This window comes from Cervus elaphus, chromosome 4 (genome assembly GCF_910594005.1).
Source record: "Cervus elaphus chromosome 4, mCerEla1.1, whole genome shotgun sequence".
NCBI classification, from domain to species: domain Eukaryota; kingdom Metazoa; phylum Chordata; class Mammalia; order Artiodactyla; family Cervidae; genus Cervus; species Cervus elaphus.
The window spans coordinates 67,977,635-67,989,741 of record NC_057818.1 but is presented as its reverse complement, the minus strand read 5'-3'; the positions used below and the strand labels follow the sequence as shown (position 1 = coordinate 67,989,741).

The 12,107-nt window shown below is 47.7% G+C and overlaps 1 protein-coding gene across 2 annotated transcripts; it reads right to left on the bottom strand.

Annotated features, from left to right (window-relative positions):
• Positions 1–1,829: 1,829 nt before the first annotated feature.
• On the bottom strand, positions 1,830–10,382 carry ZNF551 (zinc finger protein 551). Of its 2 annotated transcripts, none has more exons than XM_043900472.1 (4): positions 9,679–10,382; positions 8,663–8,822; positions 5,296–5,419; positions 1,830–4,046 (listed from the first exon to the last, which is right to left on the bottom strand). In XM_043900472.1, exons 1-4 carry the CDS (start codon positions 9,936–9,938, stop codon positions 2,233–2,235), a joined length of 2,358 nt encoding a protein of 785 aa, XP_043756407.1. In that variant the 5' UTR covers positions 9,939–10,382; the 3' UTR covers positions 1,830–2,232. The 2 variants fall into 2 exon arrangements, with proteins under 2 accessions (XP_043756407.1, XP_043756408.1); XM_043900473.1 differs by having other exon boundaries at positions 8,663–8,808; positions 9,679–9,816.
• Between the last annotated feature and the right edge of the window lie 1,725 nt (positions 10,383–12,107).

The following is a 12,107-nucleotide window of genomic DNA, read 5'->3' as shown; positions in this document are numbered from 1 at the left end:
CTTCTCAACCCCCTAATAATCTGGTGCTTCTGCACCAATGAAACCAGCCCCCTTTAAAACTGAGTTCCCCTGCCAAAATGGTTAACATCTCTACTCAAAATTGTATTCCTTTTCTTGTCCTGTCCCCGTTCCACCCAGGATTGAGGACTATCAAATAAAAGCAGGACCCCGTGGGTCCTCCTGGGCATAAAAGTTCCTCCATGTCCCTTGTTTGTTAGTATAGATAGAAAAAGGCTTTAGTTTCCAAGGCTTTCCCTGAGTTCCAAAGAATAGATTCAAGCAGCTTCTAATTAAGGAAGTGAGGGAATATAGAAACGAAGGAAAAGCAGTCAAGAAAGAAAAGTAATGACAGCTTAAACAATGCTGCCATTGCTGCTGTTTAGTCTCCAAGTCCCGTCTGCCTCTTTTGCGGCCCCATGGACTGTAGCCACCAGGCTCCGCTGTCCACGAAATTCTCCAGTCAGGAATACTGGAGTGGGTTGCCATTTCCTTCTCCAGGGGATCTTCCCGACCCAGGGATCAAACCCACGTCTCCTGCTTGGCAGGTGGATTCCTTACCACTGAGCCCCCTGGGAAGCCCATCGTAAACAACAGCTCAGCAATAAAACAGAGTCCTAGTTCCTCCTCAAGGGATACACAGAACAATCCGACACATACCTTTGAGCTGTTCTGTAGAAATGAAGACCCCCACCCAGGTGGAAGATGATGACTACATGCTGACCACAAGCACACAGACCCCAGCCTGGTTGAAACTAGCAGGCTGATGATTCAGGAAACTGAAACATCACCCTGTTAACTCAATACTAAGCAATCAGAAGAAAGTCCATGAGCAGCAACACTCAAACCAGATGTTGCCTTTAAAAACTCTTCCCTGAAATCCACTGGGGAGTTCAGGTCTTTTGAACATTAGCTGCCTATTCTCCTTGCTTTTGTATTTGCATGCTCAGTCCCTTCAGTCATGTCTGCCTCTTTGCAACTCTATGGACTGTATCCCATCAGGCTCCTCTGTCCATGGTATTCTTCGGGCAGGAGAATTTCCAGCTCTAGGAATTGAACCTGCGTCTCCTGCATTGCAGGTGGATTCTTTACCACTGAGCCCCCTGGGAAGCCCTCTCCTCACTCAGTCCCCTGCAATAAATGCTATGCTTCACTTCACCACAACCTGGAGTCAGCAGACTGGCTGTGCTACACCTGGGCAAGTGAACTTGAGTTTGGCTGAGTAACACCAATAATGACTCTACCTGATCCTTACAGTCTAACAATAAATGACACTAGCCTATGAAAATTTGTATATCATGGCACAGAACCTGGGGAAAAGCCCCCCTCAGTGGGACTAGGAAGTATGTAAACAAGGGAATAAAATTTTCACATTGCTCACAGAAGCACTGGGGGTCCTCAAAACAAAGGCCTCCTCTTTAGGGTGACTTCCGACCTCTCCAAAAATCCTGGCAGCAGTCCACCAATTAGGACCACAAGACCCTGCAGTCTTTCTTGCAAGGCCTTGGGGAGCAATGCAGATTAGACCACAGCTGGACAAAGAGCTATTTATTTCCTGCCATAAGGTCCCAGAAAGCCCAGAAAGTTTGGGATTCCCACAAAATATGTTCACTCCTACATTCTCATCTATCACAATTCTGCTTCCAAACCCCTGTGGATGAGAGAACAGACCTGCCAAAATTAAAGTTGCAAGAGTGGGCCTTTACAAAAGATCACAAACCAGAGCAATGTGCAGCAAGCAGTTCCCAGGTTAGTAAATTAGAACCTGGAAAAATTAATCACTAGTATGACATGAGAACAATAATGTCCCTGAAAAAGGTAGTTCTTCTTAGAAAGCTGAGTATAGGTCCTTTGAACCAAAACTGGGTCAGGTCCATTCCCTGGAAAATCAGACAGAAAGGAATGGAGATCTGGCTAAGGGTCTGGGCTATTTGTAACTTCCTTAAGCAAATGTGAGAACACAGAGGTCAGTTTTCTTGAGACTGTTGGAGTGGTGACTAATGTAGAGAGGTGAAATGGCTTCAGTCAGAAACTGAGTGTGACATAAATCTAACAGCTCTGGGCAGGTTAGAAAGTACAATGCATTTCCTTAAAGTTGCAGATGTAACTGAAACTTATGTGGAATCTTGCATGATGTATGCTTGAATTAGAGAGGTTTGAATTCAGGTAAATGGCTCTCACAGTCTCCTCCAGTGTTGTTATCCTGAATGAGGAAATAAAACATTCCCTGAACATTTAAGACTTTTCTCCAGTGTGAACTCTCTGGTGTCTAAGGAGGTTAGATTTGCAGCTAAAGGATTTCTCACATTCACTACACTCATAAGGTCTTTCTCCAGTGTGAACTCTCTGGTGTCTAAGGAGGCTAGATTTCCAGCTAAAGGATTTTTCACATTCACTGCACTCATAAGGCCTCTCACCAGTGTGACCTCTCTGGTGTTGAATGAGAATGTCACTTCGGCTAAAGGATTTTCCACATTCGTTACACTCATATGGCTTTTCTCCAGTATGGACTCTCTGATGTTGAATAAGGCTAACATTTTGGCTAAAGGATTCTCCACATTCATTACACTCATGTGGCTTCTCTCCAGAATGAATTCTCTGGTGGTGAATAAGGCCAGAGTGTTGTCTAAAACATTTTCTACATTCACTGCACTCATAAGGTCTTGTGCCAGAATGAATTCTCTGATGTTGAATGAGCTCAGATTTTCGGGTAAAGGATTTTCCACATTCAGTGCACTCAAAAGGTCTTTCTCCAGTGTGAACTCTCTGATGTTCAATGAAGACAAATCTGCGACTAAAGGATTTTCCACAAACATTGCACTCATAAGGTCTTTCACCAGTATGAACACTCCGGTGACGAATGAGGTTAGACAACTTTCTAAAAGACTTTCCACAGTCACTGCACACATAAGGCCTTTCTCCATTGTGAATTCTCTGGTGTTGAAGGAGGTCATATTTGTAGCCAAAAGATTTTCCACATTCACTGCATTCATAAGGCCTTTCTCCAGTGTGAACTCTTTGGTGCCGGAAAAGGCTAGAGCTGTGTCTAAAAGTCTTCCCACATTTGGTGCATTCATGACGTCTTTCTTTAGTGTGAACTCTCTGGTGTTCAATGAGCTTGGATTTGTAGCTAAAGAATTTCCTACATTCACCACATTTAAAATGAATTCCTCCAGTAAGTTGTGTCTGTTGGTGAATGAGTTTGGATTTGTGACTGAAGACTTTTCTGCATTCACAAGTCCTTTCTCCAGTGTGAATTCTCTGGTGTTTTGTAAGACTAAAGTTGTGGGTAAATAATCTTCCACATTCTCTGCATCCAGAAGGCTTTGTAACACTGTGAATTCTCTGGTGTTTAACAAGGCCAGAGATTTGGCTAAAGAATTTCCCACATTCACCACACTCACCTGGCCTTTGTCCAGTGTGAATTTGCTGGTGCTGAATAAGTCTGTAGTTGCAGTTGAAGCCTTTACTACATTTGTTACATTGATAAAGTCCTTCTTTAGAGCAGATGCTTTGATCTTGAACAAGATTGTGGTTGTGGCTGTCAACTTTTTCACATTCACCCCACTTGTAATGACTTTTTTCACTGTGAAAGGCCTGCTCACCCTTTCTGCCAGTCTGTGATTCCTCACTGTTGCTTGTGGCCTGGTGCTGGAGAAGGCCCAAGGTGGCTGGGCAGTCCTCCCCAACTTCCCTACTGGTGAAAGGCTTCCCTGACACAAAGAGGTTGCAGCTCCTCACAAATGAGACCCTCTCCACATCTCTTTCCCAGGGCTTCTCTCCACTGTCATCCCTCTGCTGCCAGTGAAAGTCTGCACTGGAACAGAAGTGTCTCAAACATGTACCACCCCAGTCTGGTTTCCTAAAACAGTATATTGTTCGGTGCTCAGCTTGGTGCAAAGTATCTTTTAAAATGGGGACACACATCTCATAGGGGTGGATCTTCCAGGTGGATAGACCTGCCTTAGAAACCCTGACCTGTGACTCTGCTTCTACAGATAAACTCTGCTCAGAAGGGGCCTCCTCATCTTCTGTTCCATGCCAACAACCTGAAAGCAGAAAAACGCTGAGGAAATGCATGTTGACTTTGGTGGGAGAGGAAAGACCCATTACAAAGGTGTGTGAGAGACACAACTGAGAATGAATCATGGGTTTGTTCTAAAAACAAGGGAATTGGGGGCAAGCTGAGGAAGTGGCTGCTTGGCAGCAGTGGGCAGCCTCTGAAGATCATAGAATAGGGGAGACCTCACCAGACAAAGGACACAAGGATGGGGTGCACCACCTGGTGCGGAGGCAAGGTCTCCAACTCATTTCTCTGCCAAAAACCTTCTGCTGTGGGGAAGGCTGGTTGTGTCCTGCCCTGGTAAAATTCAACTGGAACTGAGGAACTGGGGTTCAAGGACTATTTAAGGATATATGCACACCTCATGATACATGTACAGGTCAATGTAGAAGAACACTGTAGAGGGAGCAGTGCAGCATAACAGGTGATCCATGGAAACTACAAAGGTGACAGTGGTCAGGAACCGGAAGTCACAGATGAAATGACAAGTCAGCAAAGTGTCAGGTATGGGGAAAAGGCAGAAATGAGGTATGGCCAAAGGCACTACTGAACACAGGGCAGGTTCCTGAGTTGACCTGAAAACAGCCGTGATGTCATGTCCTCCCCCAGCTGCCATGCCCCAGGCCCAGGAGGCTCTCTGCTGAGACCATCTCACCATGTCTAGTCTGAAAGAAGTAGGATTCTCTCTGTACCCTCCACTGTTTAACTACTCAGAACCTTAATACTGCAAGTCTTATTGAGTGGCCAGCACTGGCCTCAAGCAACTTGGCATTGACAGTATTCAGTAAAGAAAACATTACAAAGAACAACTGAAGGAAAGAGTTCCAAGAACAGTCCATGGTTCGTGTAAGTAATGACCATGACCTGGCACAAGCAGTCACAGAGAACTCTTAGCTAGGAGAAGGAGGAAGAATTGGAGGCCAGGGATCTGGACATAGTCACTCCACCAGAGAGATGGCAAGCAGGATGGGATTCATTAGGTGGCCTGCTAGACTCCTGACTCCCAGACCCATCTTTGCACTTCTGGAGGCAACAGGTGTTAGGGCTGCTTGGGGAGTCCACTGCTCAGGGCACTACACACAGCTCAGTGCTGGCATCCACAGCACAACTGACAAGAAAGTGGAGGAAGTCAGCAGAGTCTGTGGTCCAGCTATGGGAAAGACAATGCTAATTCAGGGGGAAAGGGGAAAACAGGACATCATCTCAGAACATGAGGAAGGGTGTGAAGGTCTTACCCAGGGATGCTACAAGTGCAAAGTTTTCCAGCATCACACTGTAGTACAGGAGTCTCTGAGCCTCATCCAGGAGCCCCCACTCCTCCTCGGAGAAGTCAATGGCCACATCCTTAAATTTCACACCCTGTCATAATGGAGACAGTTCATTCCACCATCTGCTTCTCTCCTAGGATTCCAAGTTCATTGTGCCACGTTCCCCCTGCCCTGCCCCACCCCACCCGCCTCACCAATTTATCCTCTGCTCACTCTACTTCCCAACAATTCAGAGAAGATATCAGGCCTTGATGCCATTAGAGCCACTCTCCTTATATTCTCACTGATACTGTATTTTCCCACATCTACAGGCAGATGAGCAGACAGGTGACATCTGACCTCTGGGTCTGGGATGTAGGCCACATGACCTCTTGTCAATAAGGTGGGTGTAACGAACATAGGTTAGGGAGACAGGCTGGCCACAGGGAGGGTGTAATGATCTGACACTGGTCCTTCCTTCACCCTTATATCCCCACAACAGGGTCCTGGGGCCGTTAGTTCACACTACCTCTTCATATGCACATCATTCTTTGTTTTTTTTTTTTATTATCAGTGTAGGAAACTTTATTATTCAAGATTCCAGGCTCCTGGCCCACCTTGCAAGCAGGATTTTTTTTTCCTTTCTTTTTTAAAAAAATTTTTAGTTAATTTATTTATTTTAATTGGAGGCTAATTACTTTACAATATTGTAGTGGTTTTTGTCATACACTGACACGAATCAGCCATGGGTGTACATGTGTTCCCCATCCTGAATCTCCCTCCCACCTCCCTCCCCAGCACATCATTCTTTGAACCACACTTTGCTCCCGCAGCTGTATGCTGCAACTTCAAAGGTCACAGAGCCTTGCCATGATGGGGATAGTTCATTTCATGACCAGCTTTCTCCCTCGGATTCTAATTTCACTACCTTCCCTGTCCATCACCTGCTTAGCCTGTTCCTCCCCCATGATGGTGAAGACTTCCAAGCTGAGGTGGCACTGACGCCCACTGTCTCATCGTGGTCCTACTGATCACTGCGTCAACCCTAAACAATAGGCAGATGGGCAGACAGATGTCACCTAAGCTCTGGACCTGGCACATGAAGCCACAACACCTCACTCTTTTCAGGCAATGCCCCCCGTGTTCCCCAGATCTTCTCCCAGACACGGGCTCTCACTCTTCGCTCTCAGGCCAATACAAAGGCCCTGGAGCCAGGAGTTCACGTTCGCACTCCATGTGTACAGTATTCCCACCACAACTCTCTCACAACTGCACTCCCACAGTAGCAGGGCCCTCCTGCTTACACCATAGTCATCTCCTTGGCATCTCCATTCATAACTCAGCATATGTGATCTACACAATGCTAGCCAAGTTCAAACACGATCAAGTTCTACCTGAGACAGTCAAGGCCACACGGACAAAGGCAGCCTAGAGTCCTACTATGAAAGCTTCCTTCCTTGACTGTCCCTTGCTTCAAATTCATCTACTGAGAACCACATCAGATCTCAGATACCCATGGCCGCCTCCACTTGTACTGCATTTGATGAACCCTCACCAGTCACAGCTTTCCTCTCACCACCTAACCCTCATTCAAGGCCCGACACCTGCCCTTTGCACCACCTGTGACTTTTCCAGATGACTATTTGTCTCAGATCTGATCTGGTAGCCAGACTAGAACACCCCAAGTCCCACAAAGGATTACCACAAAATCCTGGTGAGTTGGTAGAGCACCAGCTTCTTTGAAATACTGATGATGCCTCTGCATCCAGCTCACATCCACTGATCCCTCAGAGACCTTGGTTGTATGCCAAACCATTTGCCCTCACAACCCTCTCTGTGACTACCTCCCTCACCTGTGCAGTGACACCCACCTCCCATAATCAGGGGTTCAAGTAAGAAACCCAGTCCTCAGACCCTCCCTCTTCTTCCTGGGCTATAATTACCTTTATCATCCTGACCAGGATTTCCTATAATAAAATGATCTACAACTCCTCCCTCATCTACACACTCTCCACTACCTTTTGGATAAGCCTGCATCCCAAACTCCTCCTCAGAGTTCCAGATGCCCACAAACTGTCCTCTGAAACATCTCATACCCTTAAGAAGCCAAGAATAAAACTTCTGATATCCCCAACGAAAATTACCATGACTATGGACTTCCCCATCTCAGTTGGTGGAGGCTTCAGATGCAAAAACCAAACTTTCACTTGACCCATGACTCCTACCTCTCCTCCTCTCAACCTCAAAATCAGAAAATCCAAGTTGCCATACCTAAAACACCAATCCAGAATCCAGCCACTTCTCCCACGGCCACCACCCTGGTCCAGCAACCAGCACCCTCACCCAGACTATAGCAGTATCCTCCTCCTTGCCCTTCTGATGACCACCCTGAGGCCAGTATTGTTCTCAATGCTGCAGCAACACAGAGTCTGTTTCGGCCCAGGGCAGATCACCTGTCTCCACTGCTCCAAACCTCTCATTGCTCCCAACACCTTCAGAAAGTATTAGTCGCTCAGTAGTGTCCCACTCTTTGTGACCCCATGGACTATAGCCCACCAGGCTCCTCTGGCCATGGAATTCTCCCAGCAAAAATACTGGTGTAGGTTGCCATTCCCTACTCAAGGGGATCTTCCCCACCCGGGGATCTTCCCGACCCAGGGTTCCAACCCCAGGTCTTCTGCATTGCAGGCCAGATTTCTTTACCATCTGAGCCACCACCTCCAGAGGAGACATCCAATTCTCACAAGGCAGTTCCAGAACTACCTCCTGCTCTACTGCTCCCAGTCCCACGAGAAAGAAAAGATACCTGCAGGTCTCTGAACCATCTCTACCCTCGCCTCCAGGACTTTGTACTTTCTGGTATTTATGCCTAAGCTGGTACTTTCCTTATCTCCTTCGACTGGTTGCCAACAATGGAAACCACTCTATCTAACTCTAGGCCTGGAATGTGTTCATGGTCCCCAGGCCCAAGGCCTGGAAGAGTGGCAGAACAATACCAGGACGCTATTATTCCAGAGACCGTAAGAGTGGGGTGAGGACTAAGGAGACCCTGAAATAAACTGCACAAACGACTATCACTCAGTGATTCCATGATACATAAATCTGGGGGAAAAGGGAGGTCATTTGAGAATTTGAGACAACCACGGCCAGCATCCTTGGCTCAGGACGCTTAGTACCCTTGGCGAGCCCAGGACCCAGATGAGCTCAAATGTCTGAGCCCCAACACTGTCTGTCAGTCACAAGGCTCCAGCCATGACCGCCCCACTGTCCTGGACCCTGGAGCCTGGGCTGCGGGCACTCAGGGATTTACCGTCTGGTGTGGCGAGGGCGGTGGGAAGACAAATGTTTCGTTTACCTGTGGTGGGTCCCTTAGCGTCGTCACCACTGCCATCGGACTCTGGATGGAGCAGAGTCTGTAAGGCGCAGAGATCTGGATCTCTTGACTGTTTTGGGTTGCCCCGAGGTACGCCGCCTGGTGGCTCAGCTGGTAAAGAATCCGGCCTGCAATGTGGGAACTTAAGAGACAGAATCCAAGGGTGCAAAAAAGAGTTACAAAATCTTTCCACTCCCCAAAGCCTGTTCCAACTGGCCCTCCCTTGGTTGCTCCCTTTCTTGGGACCATTACTACTTATTATCTTACTCCTCTTACTTGGACCCTGTTTCTTCAATCTCTTTCAAAGGTTTCTCCAAGATCGGATTTGGGCCATCTTTAAAGACCAGGTCAAGACCATTCTTGAGAGCCTCACCTCGACACCAGAAAATGGGGACCCTGGGCCCTAGTACAATCCTCCGTTCCAGACCCAGAGCTGTCGCTCTGACCCAGCACGAAGTAGCCAGAGAGACACGGCGCCCTTTCCCCCCATCTTTTTATGACTTCAGGGTCTGGAATGAAGGAGTCCTCCGGCCTGGAAGATATCGACCTCAAGGGCCCTCGCTGAACCAACTGACTTCGGGGATGACAAAACTGAACTTTAAGTTCCACCCCGATACTCCGGGCAGATTGCGTCAGCCCGGGACCCTCCACCCCCTGGACCGCACCCCCACCCCGCCCCGCCCCTGTTCATCCACAAACTGCCATCTCAGCTAAAGAATACCCAGAATGCCCCACCTGACTAAATCTTCCCGTGTAGCTTCTGCAAAAGCTCCCCTTAAATATGAAGCCTCCCTGATCCCGCAAGTGCTCAGCCTGGTCGTTAGACCGACAGTCTCCCCTCCTTGCCTGAATAAGGTAACCTGTCTCCGTTGAGGTCGTCTTCCTTTCTTCATTGCCTCGTCTTGAACTATACCTTACAGCCTGGGCTGCGGGCACCCGGGGACTCAGTCTGGTGTGGCGAGGGCGGTGACTGCTCGGAGGACGAACGTTTCGTTTACCTGTGGTGGGTCCCAAAGCGTCGCCGCCGCCGCCATCGGACTCTGGATGGAGCGGAGTCTGCAAGGCGCGGAGATCTGGATCTCTGCCTGTTTTGGGTCGCCCCGAGGTACGCCGCCTGGTGGCTCAGCTGGTAAAGAATCCGGCTTGCAATGTGGGAGACCTGGGTTCCATCCTTGGGTTGGGAAGATCCCCCGGAGAAGGGAACGGCTACCCACTCCAGTATTCTGGCCTGGAGAATTCCATGGACTATAGAGTCCATGGGGTCGCAAAGAGTGAGACACGACTGAACGACTTTCACTTTCACGAGGTGTGCCGCCTCCAAATCTTAGACCGGCCTCTGTGGAAGCCTCCGGCTCCTTTCTTAGGACCCCTGGCTCTGAAACTCTAAGCTGGCAATCTGACCTGCGTGAGTGCGTGCTTAGTCGCTTCAGTCGTGTCCGACTCTCTGCGACCCTATGGACCATGGCCTGCCAGGCTCCTCTGCCCATGGGATTCTCCAGGCAAGAATACTGGAGTGGGTTGTCATTTCCTTCTCCAAACCTGACCTGAAACAAGGCAAACAGACCGCCACAAGGAGGACGCCGGATGTCCCGCCCCCACGCCAGGCGCACGCAGGGAAATACTTCAGTCATGGGCTTTAATTGGCTCAACTCCGCCACCTTTCGGCGCATTGCCCTCTGGTTACTGTAGTTTCCGCAGCTGTGCAAGCTAGAGTTAGAGAAACCTGCCTGGCAGCCACCTAAGCGAGGAAAAGTTCACCGCAGCACGGAGAAATATGGCCACTATTTTGTAAAAACTTTAAATGAAGTTCACCCTATAAAAATATTGTCACGAGACTTCCCTGGCGGTCCAGTGGTTAAGACTCCATGCTTTCGCTGCAGGGGTCCTAAATTTTGTAGAAGCTGTGTGTCTGCAGAAACTCCCAGACTTCCCCAGTGCCCAGTGGTTAAGAATCCGCCCTCAAATGCGGGGACGCGGATTCGATGCCTGGTTCTGGAAGATCCCACACGCAGCGGAGCAACTAAGCTTGGGTACCACAACTTCGGAGCCCGCACTGTAGAACCCGCTCACATAACTAGAGAAAACACAGTCGCAGCAAGGAAGACCTAGCCCAGACAAAAATAACAAACTCCCCAAATGTGCTAATCTGCACTCACAGCAGAGTCTCCACCTCAGCCAAATGCACAGGAGGTGACCAGCGGGAGCCCACCTTTGTATTGCTGAACTCTGCCTATATCCACTGGGATTGGAGCTGGGTGGAGGCCCTGCACCCTTTCTGTTTATGATTTCCCTGCCTGTATGGTGCCAAGTAGAGTCGGACAGGCAACTGGTTTGTCAAGGAGCAAAACTCAACCATGTTGCCTAAGTAGAGGAGGGAGAGAAAAAGTCTTTTTTGGGAAAAACAATTTTATTTATCTTACTTGCTGATTCCAATAAACTGTACTCAAAGGTCAGGTATTAAAATCAAACTAGGGTGAAACAGATCACCAGCCCAGGTTGGATGCATGAGACAAGTGCTCGGGGCTGGTGCACTGGGAAGATCCAGAGGGATCCGGTGGAGAGGGAGGTGGGAGAGGGGATCGAGATGGGGAATACATGTAAATCCATGGCTGACTCATGTCAATGTATGGCAAAAACCACTACAATATTGTAAAGTAATTAGCCTCCAACTAATAAAAATAAATGGAAAAAAAAATCAGACTAGTCACAATACTAAGCATTTCGCAAGAGTGGACATCCAAGGTCTTTTATAATGCTAATGATGAGGTAATGGATAAAAATCAATTTGAAAATGTTTGCCTCCAGGAATCTGAGAAATACTTGTTTTTCCTTTACTCTTACACTGCTATCATACTTGACACTATTTTTTTCTTATTGAAGTATAGTTGATTTACCATATTATATTAGTTTCAGGTGTGATTCAATACAATGGTGATCCAATATTTTTATAGATTATACTTCATTTAAAGTTATTACAATATAGTGGCTATATTTTCCTGTGCTGTACAATATATCCTGGTTGCTTATTTATTTTTCACATAGTAGTTTGTCTCTATGCATCTTTCCCCCTATCTTGTTCCTCCCTCTTCCCCTCTCCCCACTGATAAGAACTGGTTTGCTCTCTGTAAGTCTTTCTTTTTTGTCATATACATTCTCTTAATTCAATTTTAGATTCCACACATGACTGATAGCAGAGTATCTTTCACTGATTTATTTCACTAAGCCTAACACTCTCTAGGTCCATCCATATTGTTGCAAATGGCAGAAATTCATTCTTTTTATAGGCTCTGCAGGTAAAGAATGAGCCTGCAATTCAGGAGACACAGGAGACATGGGTTTGATCCCTGGGTCAGGAAGATCCCCTGGTTTAGAAAATGGCAACCCTGGGAAATCCCATGGACAGAGGAGCCTTGTGGGCTACAGTCCA

What these genes read in the sequence shown, in the direction of transcription:
- ZNF551 (XM_043900472.1), bottom strand. Translation starts at nt 9,938, where the DNA reads ATGGACTCTATAGTCCATGGAATTCTCCAGGCCAGAATACTGGAGTGG. An exon ending in CGCTTTGGGACCCACCACAG is followed by an intron (nt 8,823 to 9,678) that starts GTAAACGAAACG and finishes CTGTCTCTTAAG; the next exon opens with TTCCCACATTGCAGGCCGGA. An exon ending in TGCACTTGTAGCATCCCTGG is followed by an intron (nt 4,047 to 5,295) that starts GTAAGACCTTCA and finishes TTCTGCTTTCAG; the next exon opens with GTTGTTGGCATGGAACAGAA.